Source organism: Vicia villosa, linkage group LG7 (genome assembly GCF_029867415.1).
Source record: "Vicia villosa cultivar HV-30 ecotype Madison, WI linkage group LG7, Vvil1.0, whole genome shotgun sequence".
In the NCBI taxonomy this organism is placed as follows: domain Eukaryota; kingdom Viridiplantae; phylum Streptophyta; class Magnoliopsida; order Fabales; family Fabaceae; genus Vicia; species Vicia villosa.
In genome coordinates this window covers 67,635,507-67,653,529 of record NC_081186.1, presented here as the reverse complement: position 1 = coordinate 67,653,529, position 18,023 = coordinate 67,635,507, and the positions used below count along the sequence as shown (strand labels likewise).

General features: G+C 33.3%; 1 protein-coding gene across 1 annotated transcript; it reads left to right on the top strand.

Annotated features, from left to right (window-relative positions):
* Positions 1 to 1,804: 1,804 nt before the first annotated feature.
* Positions 1,805 to 3,228, top strand: LOC131617346 (RING-H2 finger protein ATL43-like). Its single transcript, XM_058888654.1, has one exon. It carries the CDS (start codon positions 1,819 to 1,821, stop codon positions 3,100 to 3,102), a length of 1,284 nt encoding a protein of 427 aa, XP_058744637.1. The 5' UTR covers positions 1,805 to 1,818; the 3' UTR covers positions 3,103 to 3,228.
* The last annotated feature ends 14,795 nt before the right edge of the window (positions 3,229 to 18,023 follow it).

The following is an 18,023-nucleotide window of genomic DNA, read 5'->3' as shown; positions in this document are numbered from 1 at the left end:
ATTCTTAGGTACTAAATCCGGTGTAACTTTTAGTAACTCTGTTAAATTTTATTAATGAAACTCACTATTTTACGGGCCACTATCACCACAATATCTTTTTTATTTTATTCAACAAAATATTTATACATATTTATGGTTATCAGTGATATTTGTAATATTTCACTTCCAAAGATGATGTTTCACATTAACATTTTTAAATATATTCCTAAGAACCATTAAGATATAAGTGCTCATTTCGTTTGTAATATATTATTCACATTAAGATATGAATTACCCGTGCGGATGCACGGGTCTTCTACTAGTTATCAATAGTATTAATATTGGATGGATAGCAAACTCATAGTTATCTAAAATGAAGATTTATGAGATTTAAAATGTTTTCAATATTTTTCATTTTTCATATCGGAATTTTTTAGTTTTCTATTTATTTTAAAATGATGATTTATTACATGTTTAACAATGGTCAATTATTTATGAAAGTTTTAATATACTATTTATCTGTACATTAAAATTATATAATAAATTTATAAGTACAAGTGCATATAAATACTTTTTAAGAAAAAAATACTTTAAGTTTATTAAATAAAACAATGTATCTGATAGTTATTTTGTTGCTTTTAATAGTTATCAGAGGGTATACCAATTAAAACTAAGGATATGTTTGGATATCACGAAATGAACGGAGCGGAATAGAATGGAGCGGAGTGGGATGGAGCGGAATGGAACGGAGCGGAACGAATGTACCATTCCACTGTTTGAAAATTTTAGAACGGAATAAGACAAATTATTCATTCCGCCCAAATCGGAGGGGAAGGAATATGGTGGTAAGTGATGGAATGGAATGGAATCCATACCACTCCTTTCCGCTCCGCTCCATCGGTTTTTAAATTATCCAAACAACGGAATATCATTTTATTCCATTCCGTTCCGCTCCGCTCCATCCGATTCCATCAATCCAAACAAAGCCTAAAGGACCAGTGCGGAGAGGGTATACCAATTAAAACTAACGGACCAGTGCGGATGGACGGGTCCTTCCGTTAAAGTTAGACGATTTTCAATACAAATTGCCCACTATATAATGATTGCGTCTTAAAAAAACAACGTAGAGGAGCTTCCAATATTGATATAGACAATTAGCTTTTCATCTCACAGGTCACTATCTTAAGTAATTTATTTTAAATTTACATGTGTATTTAATTTTTTTTATGGATTATTATTTTAACTTAGAACCTAATTTTCATACTACTACTATTTTGTTAGTAAATTTTTTTAAATGGTTAATTTTCATTTTATATATGCAATTTGGTCAAACTTATTTATTTCACATTTTTCGTATCGTTCAAAAAATACTACACCATAAATAATGTACCTGTGCGACAACACGGGTCTCTGACTAGTTATGTGTACAACAACTAATATGAAAAGGTAATTAGTTAGAGAATAATTAAGTAGTTAGAGGAATAATGATTTCTTTTTTTAAACTTTAAAAAAATGAATTTTTAACTAATGAAAATATATAGACAGAATTTTAACTACAAAGGATCAATATACACTTAATTAATTCATGATCTAAACAATACTAGAGTGAGTTGATTCAGAATGTGGTGTAAAGTTAATTCCTTGATTATTTTTGTTATATTTATTTATAATTATAATAAACTTGATATTTCTATAGTTATTTGCTACCATAGAATATATCTCCCAATATAGACACGACATCCTCGTTCAAAACAACAACTACGCCTACCTTGTTTGTCTCTTTAACGTTCCGATGTCAAACTCCAAAAACAGAAAACAAAGCATCCCTTTGCACATGACATGGGTGGTGCACCTTCTATCAACCCATTCACCGTCCCATTTTTTCCCTTCTTCCCCATCATCATCATCGTCACCACCACACTCATTCTAATCGCAAGCGCCGAAGAACAAGATACAAAAGAAAATACAAAAATTCCCAGTCTCGAAGACGATAATGGCGCGGTCGACATGTCATTACAATCGCCAGTATCAGCAACCGCGGACCCCGATCAAGTGGTGACAAAATCAGTTTCATTCAAACCTAGCGCGGGAGCCATCGTAGGTGTTTTAGCAACAACATTCTCCCTCACGTTTCTACTTCTTCTCTATATTAAACACTGCAATGGCGTTGCTGGCAGCAATGCGAATCAAGACGGAGAGACGGATTTGCAAGAGAGGAAGAACTCCGGGATTGGACGGTCGGTTGTGGATTTATTACCGGCTTTCAAGTTTGGTTCATTGAGAGGACAAAAACAAGGACTCGAATGCGCGGTTTGTCTCACAGGGTTTGAGGATCAAGAGATACTAAGATTATTGCCGAAATGCAAACATGCTTTTCATATGGAATGTGTGGACACGTGGCTTGACGAACACTCCACGTGCCCGCTGTGTCGGTATAAAGTCGACCCTAATGACATCGTTCTTTCTCAGTCTCAAGAACTGTCGTCAGACGTTGAAAGCGGGAGAGTTATGAGTAATGTGATCAACAACAGCAATAGTAATAGCAATAGCAATGAATCACGACATGGAAATGAAAGTGTAGGTTCACGACGAGTTTCTTTTATGAGAGAGAGGAATAGTGAAGGGTGTTTGTTTAGTGGTCATTCAAGAAAGGTAAAGAGTGAGAGTGTTATAGGAGAACATAGGTTAGATCATCGTATAGTTTTGTCCCCTACTTGTTCTTATACTTCACATAGCGGGGTTCACCAACGGTGGAGCAATTTTGAAACAGATGATATGCTTTACTTAACTTCTGATAGGCTCATTAGTTGCAGTTCGTCTTCGCGTGACGGAAGGAGAAGAAGGATGAGGCGGAGTCACGGTGGCGGCGCTGATGATGAGATGGAGAGTGGTTTTGGTGGTTGTGGTGGGAGGAGGAGGAGGAGTGAAAGGGATTTGAGGAGTACTGTGTCGGAGATGACAGGGATGATGAGGTTTTTGAATAGGGATAGGAGGAGGGAAAGAGAACGGCGTGGTGGTGGTGGTAGGGATGAACAAGAAAGGCAAAGGGAGGGAGTGGCTTCGAGGTGGTGGGCTTGGATTTCTAGGCCACAACATTCATATAGTAGATCAGGTTCTGAATGATGATGATATTTTTTAGTTGAGTTCTGTTACTATAGTTTTGATCCATATTTTTTTTATGAGAAATAACATTATTTTTATGTCTTAATGTTCCTATTACTTAAGTAATGGGGTTGATTGTGACTTTTAATTTGCATTTTCATTTTTGTAGCTTAGGGTAGCATAAATAGTTTCACAAAGGATTCTTTTATGATAGTTGTGATATATTTTTAGAGGTTTGCTATGTGTACACTTGATTTGTATACACCATAGGTTTATACCGTATATGCCAACAAACAAAATTTATGTTGCACATGAATGGCAAAAAAAATTATTAAAAAATAAAAATGGTATGTGTTGTGTATAGAAATACGGTGTGTGGGTGTAATAAAATGGTGTAAAGATATCATTTTCCATATTTTTAACGGTGCTAATAAGGTAGAGGGATATACATCTAGCACATTAGGTGCGAGTGCGACAGGTCAAGTTTAAGCATTACAAATTCTGCCTCCCCCTTCATACATCACCATGTCCCCACTTTCAAACTCATTCGAAGTAACAATTGAATATCCACCCTACCCTCATATTTGTTGAGAGGTTGAAGAAAATTTATTCCTATACATAAAGATTTCAATGAATAAAATAATTTCCAATAACTTTTATAATTTTAATGATTTTGTTCTCATATAAGAAGGTGGAAATATTTATTTCCATGAAATTTCACATGATTTATTTATTAAAAACTATAACTACTAATTTTCTTAAGAATATCAAATAATATGTCAAACACATTTTCTTAAAAATACCTTAAAATTAAACTTCCTTATTTTTATTCACAGATAACTTATTCCTGGGAATATCTTTTGAATCCTTGAACCAAATGCACACCTTAAGGGTAATAAAGTATGTTTAATAGGTCAGAGTGAAATGGAAGTGGGTGCAGGGGAATAGAAGTGAGTGCGGGCGGATATTACCATCTCTGCCCCACAATTAAATATGTGTTTTTTTACACCTACACTCGCACTTACACTATATTTGTTTTAAGAGAGTAGAAAGAAAGAGACAACTTCCCTACCCATCACAAAAAGTTAGGTAGTGTACATTCAATAAATTATATGATGCCATCTAATTTTAACACATTTAATTATTTATTAAATATTACAATTGTTTGTTGTTTTCAAAGCATTTTATAGATGAGATAACCTTACCCAACTTTTTGAGTTGGATAGATAAAAATTCACCAAAAAAGAAAGTTATAGAATAAAAAGCACAAGTTCGAATAAACTTTCCTCCCTTTGGATGCAATGGAATCTTGAAAGAAACGATTATTTTAGACATGGGGGCCACAAAAATATTTTCCTCTCACGAGTGGAGAGAAAGTTCAGCCATAAACTCATTTTTTATTATTTCATTTTTGCCCTTCACATAAATAAAATATTTGTATTATTTTATTTAATTGTTATCAAGCAAATGAATAGTCATTAACACAAAAAATATAAATAAATAGTGTTCACAAATTCAATTAAATTACAAGACATGTTGACATTTTTTTGAAAATATTGTTAACTACTTATAAATTTTACATTCATATATAATTATTAAAATAAAAATATTTAATATATAAGGGTATTTATGTCATTGAATTTAAATAAATCTTTCTTTCTTCTCACTTTCTTCTTACTTTCACTCCTAACAAACAATAAAAGAATCACTTCACTTTCTCTTCATTTTCTATTCATTTTCATTTCTTCAACATTGTTTCTTTTCATTTTCTTTCCTTTTACTTTCTCTTATCATCCAAACAAAGTGTTAGTTAAATAAAAAATTTTGCGTTAGATAGCGGGCAAGGTGATTCGGATTTTTTGTCATGCTTAAGTACATCTCATTAACCACGTCTAAGAATGTGGTTAATTTAGTTGAACAAATAACTAGTTCAATTCACGTGGTAAAATGTGATTAATTTATCTAGTTGAATTAATCATAATTTTGTTTGTGAATTGAAATAACTATATTTTTTTCACATAATTAACAAATTTTCACACGATTGTACAAAAAAGAATGTCCGTAAAATATTTTCCAATTTTGAATGTTAACTAATTGAGAGTTTTTTTGGTTTCTATATTCTTTTTATTTTTGTTTTCACTTCTCAATGTTTATTTAAATATTCAATAAAAAATTATATTAATATTTGATATGTTGGAGTACAGTTTTAAGACTATAATTTTTACCTTCTCAATGTTTAATTTGTGTGAGTTTTTATTTGGGATCTCAACTACTAGGGTAGGATATCGATTTTTTTAAGATGTCTCCGAGAGCTTATCTAGTTGTTCTACTACTTTATTCTGGTTTCTCTCACAATCCGAGAGTACTCCAGTTCCCTTTCAACACGAAAGAGATTTTACTATTATTAAGATCTTATACAAAACTAACATAATCACTAAGAACAATCCTCTTATGATCAACCAAGTTGAAATGAGAACAATCCTCTCAAACTCAACTCTCTTGCTTCCAACAGTCATGGACAGCAAGGAACAGACCAAACAAGTATAACAGGAAAACAATCATTTCCTTTCTACTCTCTTGTTTCCAACAATCCTGGACAACAATAAATTACAACCAAATTTGGAAATTATTTGAGTAAATAAAGTTGATGAAAATATATCAATCACCATGATTGATCTTCTCTTCAAACAAGCAATTTATAATGACAATATAGTGCTCTAGTGTTTATGAGAATGATATGAATTTTCTGGACTGTTATGAACATACATGCAGAATTTTTTTTATGAAATATCAAGAATAAAACACTTGTTTGAAATTTGAGTGAATAATATGATGTTAAATTGCAATGGAAGATGTGACTTTAAAATATGAAAATATATAGTATATATAGTATCTTAACATTCTTTTTAAAGTGTGTGAATCAATGAAATAATGCAACAATTAAAAGCACTACTACAAAAAGCGATTCTAACGTCGGACGCGAAATGCATCTTACCTCGGGAAAAGAATCGAGGTAACGAAGGGTGTCATTAAAAGTAACGACTCAACACCTCAGTTTTTAAATCACTGAGGTAAAGGGTTGATTATGGCATGGGTTCAAACCCCAGCTTTTGCAATTTTATTATTTACAAAAAGTAGCGCCTTTTTTATGTCGGTCTATTATAAAAATCGAGGGGTCATTAGTTTTTTTTAATAACAAATCCCGTTATAGTGTTTACATAGAACATTTATAAAATAATTTGTTTACAAACTATAGTGTTTACCTAGAATAAAAATTAATTGTCCATGAAGATCATATGTTGGATCTTCAATCCTTTGATATTCTCGAAACCAAAAAAAAAAAAATTCTCTATGGCTTTTGCTTGCATTTGTTTCTGATATGAACAAAAAAAGGGTTAGACAAAAAAAGACTTAGACAAATAAATATTTTTCTACTCAAATAAGAACACAAACCTTATACCCAAATAATCTTCTACTCTAGCAATCTATCATAGATAAACTATTCATGACAAACACTCTTGCAAACCTTAAACTCTTCATGATGTTGGATCGTCAAATCATTGATATTTCGAGGAATATAAAATGATGGGTGCATAATTTTCTGGGGAACAAAAAAAGGTTAGATAAATAAATAAAATGATGTTGTAAATCTTAAAGTGGAGGATAGTTTGAGCTTTATGATGTTTCAGAATGCTTTTATAATGGAAGTTATTTTTGTTTTACGCAGATCACTAATGATAATGTCTTGAGCATTGATAGTCATGAAATGAACGACAAGGATTTGATTATGAACGAGTTAGAACATTTATTTACAAAATACAATTAAAATAGAGGTTCCAATGTTCCCTCGGTTTTTTTTGGAAAACGGACGGGTTAAATATTTATTTACAAATTAAAAATATAATTAACAAACTGGTTCCAATGTTCCCTCTATTTTTTTTCTAAAATCGACGGGTGTCATACCCCAAATTTGTTAGTCCTATTTTTAGTAGTCAAATTATTTTTAACCTGGGGTTTTTGGTTTATTTATACTAACATTTTAACATTAATTTATTTTGCTTATTTAAAAATATATAACAGTTTACTTTAAGTTATTTGTATTTCTTAAATAGCAACTATTTTCTCAGTTTTCATATGCTTTCAAGTGCATTTATATTTCAAATAAATGAGACAATGCAATTGCATTTATATTTTTCTGTTATTTGTTACCAACCTTATTTTCATTTTAAAATTACAAAATTGCATTTTAAATTATTTTAATTTTTGTTTTCCTATTTTATGCATTTTTTAAATAATGATTTTTTATTTATTCTATGCATTTTTCATAAAAAATAAGCTAATAAAAATCATAAATAAATTTTGGCTTAATACCTGGATAATTTTCTATTTTAGCAATTTACGAATCCACAATTTTGCAATTTCTTACACACACACACACACACTTCATTCACAAACTCACTTTTATAATTTCTTTTCAAAACCATTTGGCCAATGATTTTTATATAAGGCCACCCTCTTATTTTCAATTTCATCCTTTATTTCATCTATATATACTTGTGATTTATTTTTGCGAATTATTTGTGTGGGAAGTTCTACGCCCGAACTTTCGAGAAAAAACCTTAGAAATAAGGGATTGTCTATTGGCCAAGGGGGTTTAACATCCCTATGAGTTTTTGCGATAACTCCGTTCATAATGGATTGGTTTCAAAGAATTTTCTTTGGGAGAGCTAACCTCTCTTGAAGATGAAACCTTGGATCTTCAAATCCTTGATATTCTTGGGAATATAAAATGATGGGTGCATACTATTTTGGGGAACAAAAAAAGGTTAGATAAATAAATAAAATGAGGTTGCAAATCTTAAAGTGGAGAATATTTTAGACTTTATGATGTTTCAGAAGCTTTTATAATGGAAGTTATTTTTGTTTCACGTCAATCACTAATGGTAATGTCTTGAGCATTGATAGTCATTAAATGAATGAGAAAGATTTGATTACGGACGGGTTAGAACATTTATATAAAAATTAAAAATACAATTAAAATAGAGGTTTCAATGTTCCATTGGTTTTTTAGAAAATCGACGGGTTAGAACATTTATTTACAAATAAAAAAAATACAATTGGATCCAATGTTCCTTTTTTTTTTGTAAAACCGACACGACAGGTTTGAACATTTATTTACAAATAAAAAATACAATTAAAAGAGAGGTTAGAACACTGACGTGACGCACATGGATTAGAATCATATCACTATAATAACAATGATCAGCTATATTCTAGTCATAACGTCTCTTTTGGATTATAAAGGAGGCTTTTGAGCTATTTAAACGTCTCGTTGTGATCTTAAACATTGTTTCAAAATATTTTCCTATTTTCAACGCCTCATCACCAACTCTCTTTTTCTTGTTTCCTTGTTTCAAAGTCCTATGTTTCAAAAATGGATGTAAATCGGTTGTTCGTTATCAATGAGAAATATGAAGTTTTCAATGATTTCAATCATTTTGAACTAAGGAAAGATGTTAACAAATAGAGGTTAAATGATTAATGCGTTCTTGATGAATGCCTCCATTGTGCCAGTTGGTCATGATGAAATCATTCAGTCCTATATCAATGTCTCTCATTTCTTCATTACTCCATCACTGATTACAATGACAATCAACTATCAAGAGACAAGTAGTTGTGTTGAACACTTTGAAAGTAACAATGTCTACTCAACCCAACTTCACCGAATTTATTCCAGACAAAGTAACCTCTCCAGTCCTGCTTCTCTACTCCCTATTGCAAAATTTTGGTTTCAACTTCTAGGGGCAAATCTCCGCCCAAGAGAGAAAGACCTGGAAATGCTTACTTGGTATGACAAGCATCTCTTGTTATTCCTCATCTACAACATGAGAGTTAATCTTCCTCTGACCATTTTCAACTTCTTGAAGGAAATGATAAATATTTCTCAGGAGGAAACAACTTTCCTTATTCCTTATGGAAGAGTTCTTTCTGAACTTTTCCATAAGTTAGGGATAGTTATGGGTAATGTAGAAGTTGAGTGGACTGAGAAGTTTGAATTTGTTGAGTAGTTTTCTTTGTTGTGTTGTCTTTTATTTTTATTATTATCAATGAAATATTTCTTTTTTCTATTGTTACCTATTCTTGTTTATTGATAACAAAGTTTTAAGTGCGGAAACGGGGATTCGAAGTGAGGTTCTTATAGCTATATTATCTCGGTTCTCAAGAAAACTGAGATAATAGGTTTATTAATTTTTTATGGATAAACAAAGGAGCTAAATTATAACTGTGTTACCTCAGTTTTGTATAACACCGACATAACATATTGTTTATCTTATTGAAAAAATATAACATTACGCTCCCAGGACATATCCTCTCGGTTTTTAGAATGTTGGAGATGAAAGCGTCATCATAAAAAGTGTTATTCGTTGTAGGAAAGGTGAAAATATGAAAACGTTCAAATTTAAAAATAGACAAAATTGGCTCTGTCAATTCAGGAAATCGATTTCTATATATGGGGTAATCGATTTCCATAAAATGTTGTAACTGAAAATTTAAAAATTCGTGAGGGAAATCGATTTCCATGCCTAAAAACTGTTTTTCAGAAAAGACATGCATGTTGAAAAAAGAAGGGGAAATCGATTTCTACTATTAGGGTAATCGATTTCTTGAAGCAAAAACTGACAAATTATAGTTTAGAGGTTGGCACAAAAAATAAATTGTCTTTAAGACTTTTTATGATGATTGGCAATATGCACAAATCGTTTGGTATCCTTAAATTAATCGATTATAAAACTCAAAAAGGAAAGGAAAGAGATTTAGTCGTTACCCATAATTAAAATGTTGTCCTAATTGTTTAGGGCATATTTTTGAACTTTCCCAATTGATTGGGATAAGGTGTCAATCGATTGGCGGAGACAAAATTTTGCCTAGAGCTATTCTAGCTGACAGCTCCTAACTCATCTGGCACGACTTCAAGGCATTTTTCAAAAAAAATTCTTGAGAAAAATAAGTTTAAAGACTTGTTTGTGTGTGTAATTAGCCATTTACTTTTACAAGAATATCCTTATGCTTTTACAATGTATTTACACAAATGTGTCGAGGAAGACTTTGACATGCTTTCATATACTCAAAACTTGTCAGCTGTTCCTCTATTGTAGACACTTTCTTGAGTTCACCCGAGATGAGGTTTGAGTTAAGTTCCATTTGATTTCCATCATTCGAGAGTCAAGTCCATCAAACCCTAGTAATTTGTTTTGCATCTTTAACCGCTTATGCTTGACTATTGTCATCATTAGACATCTAGACGTCATCATCAAAAGTTGTTGTCCTTATTAAAGGCATATCATCAAGAAGTAACTTACAAAACAAGGTTCCACAATAATAACCAACACCTAAGAATTTGTTTCCACTTAAAGAGAAGTGACAAAAAATGGTTTGGCAAGATGAAGGTCGTGGAGCATACACTATAACTTGACAACCACAATATAAAAGGTTCCAATGTCACAATGGAAACTTATAATATACCAACCAGGGGAGTTCTTAATGAGACTCAGAGTAGTTATCATGGAAATTATGAAAACCGTCAACATTAAGCTTAAAAGCTTCTTCTAGAAGAGACTTCCAAGCAATGTGTAACTATTTATGATCGGTTCAAAGTAAGAATGAACTTCCATTTATCTTGAAGAATTAAATTGAAATAGCTATGCGACTGATGATGAAAGGTGATATCAAGATTGTTCTTATTGACAAAGATAATAGAGTTTCTATCCTTCCAAAGATGTCAAATGGTTTTTGCAAAAGAAGTAACATAATTTAAATTTGTACCTCAAGTATGAAAATCCACTCATACATGCCAAGACTGAAAATTTTACTCCCATTATAACAAGCAATATATGGGTCCCAGAACTCACACGCATCATCATAATTATAGAGAACTAATGGTGTCATCCTAGATATTATACTTGGTACAAGTTGCATCAATGGTCATATTTTTATGCCATTTTTCTTCATTAGTAAGTAACTTCCTATGACTCAATTTCCAAATAAAAGCTTGAATTCTTTGAGGACTGTGTAAATCCTAAGCAAGGGATAAAAGGGGTCACATATGCTAGAATTTTCTTCCCCAATAATCAAATTCAGACTTCATAGAGAAAGCTTTTTTGCTTGTAAGTTACTAACACATGTAATATCTGTGTCTAAAAGGAGGCGATTTAATACAAGAATTTTATCATTAGTTATTCTAGAAAGGAACTATTTTAGCGTATGCCAATTTCAAAAATGATGCATTTTCATAAATAGAAACATGGAACTCACATCCACCATGATAGAAATATGAAAAATAACAGTGTCTTTAAGAAAACCAACACCGAGGAATCAAGACTCTTCGCATGTAAAGCTTTCTTCTCAATAACATACACGGGGGCCATCCTCTCTGCAAAAAAAAGGTAAAAACAAAGTCAAATAAAAAAAAACATGTCACCTAGAACATTCAGTTGTGGAAAATACTTACTCAAGTAATATGCAACTTTTTTGTCACTCTTATTGTTCCAGTCATACTACACCACCTCCCTTGCACTCATAATACATGATGTCTCTAGGAACTTGTCAACCTCTCTTTTTGTCTCCCTAAAAAAACCACGGTTGAAACCGTTTTCTAGCACGTGGTTACTCGTCCAATGCAATGAAAATTGGTAATCGCCAAACTCTTCAAATATAAACACAGAATGGTCCCCTCTTCCTCGTACTCTCATGAATCAACCCTTCTAGCATTTGTAATTAGACAAATACAAGATGAACATATCCTTATTGGCAATAACACCTATAGAACCCAATATCCTTTCTCTACACCTTTGGTGCCTTAATTGAGAAAAAGAAGCCTATATTAGACATAATCTCCAAACATCTACATACGATCTCGAGCCCCATGATGAAGGCCTAACTATTCACGTGTTTTTGGGAGGGGCAACATTGATGGTCTTGAGGACTTCAGACTCAAATAGAATAAATGGAATCCTCACTCCTATGTCGTAAATAACAAGAATGTATGTTTAAAAGAACTTGGCCTATGGTCCATGAGACATCTTCATATTAACCTTTTTTCCCCCATCACATGGCTCTAATATGACACCACCTTCGTTGTCATTAGCAGACATGTATAAGACCATGTGAAACAAGGCCACCATAGCCTCACTAGTCTAGATAGTCCTTAATGATTATATTTGTCTTGGGAAAGAATATGGAAAAACAAAGTCACTATCACTACTTTTGTTGGATTTAAAACTACTAGACTACAACCGCAACTCATAAACATCCCTAAATATACAAGATTTTAGTCAATCCCTGTAGTGTTTCCACATCTCAAAAATCATTTCTTGTGTCATAGTTCTACAACAATATCATTTTCATATAATTGCTTAAGAATCACCATCATTGAACCATGAAAAGAAAATAAGGACAAAAGAGATGAACTTGAAGAAGGAAATGCAACCCTTAAGAAATTGCAAAGACAAAGATAGAAGCAAATAATGGAAAAATCATGACTCGTTATTTAAAGGGTTTGATTTATACTTAGGCCGAGTAGGGTCATCATTACTAGATAGCAGATTCACAGAAACATCCATAAGGACAGAGCATTAATGATTCTTAGTGCGAGCATGCAAAAATATCAACGACATCAATGGTTCATCATTACATATCATTAAATCCACCACTTTCCCTAAATAATCATATAGTCACGCATGTCTCAGTCATGACCTCGATATTATGGGGCGTCACGCCATATAAATAAGACCGAAGCATTCGTTAGCTAATGCACCTATCGAAATTCCAAGCCTTGTACGTGGGAGAGTAATCCTTATCGGCCTAATGTATGAGGTGAAGGATAGAAAAACACTTAGAAAGGGGGGGTTTGAATAAGTGTAGCTTTAAAAAACTTGACCGATAAAAATAAATTGCACAGTTATTTTTATCCTGGTTCGTTGTTAACTAAATTACTCCAGTCCACCCCCGCAGAGATGATTTACCTCAACTGAGGATTTAATCCACTAATCGCACGGATTACAATGGTTCTCCACTTAGTCAGCAACTAAGTCTTCCAGAGTCTTCTGATCACACACTGATCACTCCAGGAACAACTGCTTAGATACCCTCTAAGACTTTCTAGAGTATTCTGATCCACACGATCACTCTAGTTACAACCTGCTTAGATAACCTCTAAGACTTCCTAGAGTATTCTAATCCACACGATCACTCTAGTTCCTTACAAATTAATGTAATCAATTCTAAGAGTATTACAATTGCTTCTTAAAAGCTATAATCACAAACTGTGATATTTCTCTTAACGTTTAAGCTTAATCTCACTAATATATTACAACAGCAATGTAGTGAGCTTTGATGAAGATGAAGATTCTGAGCTTTGAATAGAACAGAGTTTCAGCAAGTTAATATGAGTTGTTTTGTTCAGAATCGTTAACCTTGCTTCTCATCAGAACTTCATATTTATAGGCGTTGGAGAAGATGACCGTTGAGTGCATTTAATGCTTTGCGTGTTCCGTACAGCATCACATTTAATGTTATACGCTTTTGTCAACTACCTCGAGCCTTGTTCACGCTGTGTCTACTGACGTTGCCTTTAATAGCTTTTAACGTTCCTTTTGTCAGTCAGCGTAGCTTGCCACTTGTACTTCCTTCTGATCTGATGTTTGTGAATACAACGTTTGAATATCATAAGAGTCAAACAGCTTGGTGCAAAGCATCTTCTGATCTTCTGACCTTGAAGTGCTTCTGAGCGTGATACCATCAGAACTTCAGTGCTTCTGATCTCATGTTCTTCTGATGCTTCCATAGACCCATGTTCTGATTCTGCTTCGACCATCTTCTGATGTCTTGCCAGACCATGTTCTGATGTTGCATGCTGAACCCTTTGAGACAAAGCTTCTGAGCGCTGAATTATGCATACTCTTTATATATTTCCTGAAAAGGAAATTGCATTGGATTAGAGTACCATATTATCTTAAGCAAAATTCATATTATTGTTATCATCAAAACTAAGATAATTGATCAAAACAAATCTTGTTCTAACAATCTCCCCCTTTTTGATGATGACAAAAACATATATAAATGATATGAATTTGCGATCAGAAAGAGCATACGGCAAAAGACAAATTACACAGCTATAGCATAAGCATGTGAATATGTCTCCCCCTGAGATTAACAATCTCCCCCTGAGATAAATAATCTCCCCCTGAAATAAATACTCGAAGAACTTTAATAAAAGACTTCCCTGATTATTTCGGTAGAGACGATCACATAAGCTTCTGTCTTCAGAGAGTTCATAGCTTCTGACTTCTGCTTCCATTGGACAGCTTCAGAACTAGAATTTCTTTAGATCCCTAGAACACTCACAGCTTCTGATTCCTGCTTCCGTTTAGGACAGCTTCAGAACTTGAATTTCTTTAGATCATCAGAACATTCACAACTTCTGATTCCTGCTTCCATCTAGGACAGCTTCAGAACTTGAATTTCTTTGATCTTTAGAACATTCACAGCTTCTGATTTCTGCTTCCATTTAGGACAGCTTCAGAGCTTGAGTTTTCTGGATCTTTTAGAACATTCACAGCTTCTGATTTCTGCTTCCCTCGGATAGCTTCAGAGCTTTGAATTTCTACCAACATCACTTCATGCTAGATTTGTATCAGAACATTGTTGAATGTACCAGAGCATCATCAGAGCATCTCTACATCCTGAAATGTTACAGAACAAAAACTAAACGACAAAAGTCAGCATGAACGAGTCAGAACATAAAATGTATATTAGAACACATGATATGTATCAGAGCCATATAGGCTAAAATAATGTATCAGAGCAAATAGAATTTTGTCAGAGCAAATAGACAAATATGGATCAAATTCTATTATCAGTGCTTCTGATTCATTCTTCTTTCTTGCTTCTGATTTCTGAAGCTTGACAGCACTCAGCTTGCTTCAGTTTCCATGAGCTTATTCTTTTTACAGAATAACGCTTCTTATGGTTTTGCTTCTTGTGTTTGCTTTGAAGATTTTCTTCACTTCTTTATACCTGCAAAACACTTAACCCATATAGAACTTGCAGTTCTTGTTAGTAAATGTGTGGGAGCTTTACCCAGCAACTGATAGATTAATCAAATCATTTATCATTTATCTTCTCCCCCTTTTTGTCATAACATCAAAAAGAATATTTCAAAAGATTCAGATGAATAAAACGACAAATAAAATCACTGGAATGTAAAAAACAAAGAAACTTTTCATTGATAATCAAAAGATATTACAAAAGGTTCTTATGTTTAACAAGATAAGAAACATTCCTAGCAAATACATAAAAAGTCATCCCAAGAGGAAATGACTACAAAAATTAAAAACAAAACTTTGTTTGAGCAAGAGAAAAAAACAGGAGAGAGAGAGAAAAACTTGATGAGGAATGCAAAGAGATAGAGAAGGAAAACAGAGACAGAGTGTAATAGAGAAAATATAAGAGGGAAGGAGAAGCGTTTGAAGAGTATTTAAAAGAAAATAAAATGAAACAAATGATGGATAGCATTTAATGTTACGTGACATGAGGAGAGATAATAAAGACAAATGAGGTGACTAGCACAGTTACCTATGGTCGGCGTCCCTTCAACTGCACGCGCGCTTATCCATGAACAGTAAAGACAGGTTTACCATCCGAGATAAAACGTTACAGCTGTTTTGCTTTAAAAGAGGTTCTGAATCAACTTAGACAATGAAACGTTAGTAATAACCGAATCATAATTTCTAAAAGATTTCAATCAGAACTTCTGATTAAAAAATAATCCACTTTCATTTCAGAAGATACTCATACATAAGAACTTCTCATCTTCTCATTCTGGGCATAAATCCATACTGATGTTCTTCAGAATGAACTTAAACCTATCTTCAGCCAGGGGTTTTGTAAAGATATCAGCCCATTGATGGTCTGTATCCACAAAGTTTAAAGATATAACACCCTTCTGAACATAGTCCCTTATGAAATGATGTTTAATCTCAATATGTTTAGCTTTTGAATGAAGAATAGGATTCTTAGATAAACATATAGCAGAAGTATTATCACAGAATATAGGAATGTTACTCTCATATATCTGATAATCTTCTAGCTGACTCTTCATCCAGAGCATCTGTGTACTGCAGCCAGCAGCAGCGACATATTCTGCTTCTGTTGTTGATAGAGCAATAGTTGCTTGCTTCTTGCTATACCAGGAGATCAAATGACTTCCAAGAAATTGGCAACTTCCTGAAGTACTCTTTCTTTCAATTCTGTCTCCAGCATAGTCAGCATCGCAGAATCCTACTAAGTTGTATTCTTTAGATTTTCTGTAAACTAAGCCAACATTAGTAGTACCTTTCAGATACCTTAGAATTCTCTTAACAGCAGTTAAATGAGATTCTCTAGGATCTGATTGGAATCTAGCACACAAACAAACACTGAACAGAATGTCAGGTCTAGAAGCAGTCAAATATAAAAGAGATCCAATCATACCTCTGTATAACTTCTGATCTACCTTCTTACTTACCTCATCCTTACCTAGGATGCATGTTGGATGCATAGGAGTTTTGGCTTCTTTGCAGTCTAGAAGATTAAACTTCTTCAGAAGTTCCTTCACATACTTGGTTTGGTGAACATACGTTCCTTCTGATGTTTGATTTATTTGTATTCCAAGGAAATACTTGAGTTCTCCCATCATGCTCATTTCAAACTCAGCCTGCATAGACTCAGCAAACTCCTTTCCAAGTGTAGCATTAGATGTTCCAAAAATAATATCATCTACATATATTTGACAAATTAAAATATCCCTTTTAAAGGTTTTACAAAAGAGAGTAGTGTCCACTTTTCCTCTAGTGAAACCATTATCCAGAAGGAAAGAACTTAAGCGTTCATACCAAGCTCTGGGAGCTTGTTTCAATCCATACAACGATTTCTTTAGTTTAAAAACATGATTAGGAGACATAGAGTCTTCAAAACCAGGAGGTTGATGGACATAAACTTCTTCATCTATATAGCCATTTAAGAAGGCACTCTTAACATCCATCTGATAGAGAGTGATGTTATGTTGAGTGGCAAATGAAATTAATAGACGAATAGATTCTAACCTGGCCACTGGTGCAAAGGTTTCTGTATAGTCAATCCCTTCTTGCTGACTATAACCCTGAGCCACCAGTCTGGCTTTGTTCCTTACCACTTCACCTTTCTCACTGAGCTTGTTTCTGAAGACCCATTTTGTACCGATTATATTGAATCCATCTGGTCTAGGAACAAGATCCCAAACATCATTCCTTGTAAACTGATTCAGTTCTTCTTGCATAGCAATTATCCAGTCTGGATCTTCTAGAGCATGATCAACAGAAGTTGGCTCGATCAAAGATACAAGACCTAATTGACAGTCTGCATTGTTCTTAAGGAATGCTCTTGTTCTGATTGGATCATCCTTCTTTCCAAGAATGACATCTTCTGAATGACCAGAAATGAGTCTGGATGATCTTCTGACAGATGGTTCTTCAGAAGTGCTTAGATTCTCCAGAGAAGCTGATACTTGATCTTTAGATTCTTTGCTTCTGAGAAGCTCTACTTCTGATGCGTTGCTTCTTGGCTCAACAACTTCTGATATATCAATATCACAATCTGCAAAATTATCAAACTGCTTTGGTTTTTCAGAACCAAGCTTATCATCAAACCTGATATTGATTGATTCTTCTACAATCAATGTTTCAGTATTGTATACTCTGTAGCCTTTTGAGCGTTCAGAATATCCAAGAAGGAAACATTTTTGTGCTTTGGAATCTAACTTACCAAGATGATCTTTAGTGTTCAGAATAAAGCATACACATCCAAAAGGATGGAAATATGAAATGTTGGGCTTTATATTCTTCCACAATTCATAAGGAGTCTTATTT

What these genes read in the sequence shown, in the direction of transcription:
- LOC131617346 (XM_058888654.1), top strand. Translation starts at nt 1,819, where the DNA reads ATGGGTGGTGCACCTTCTATCAACCCATTCACCGTCCCATTTTTTCCC.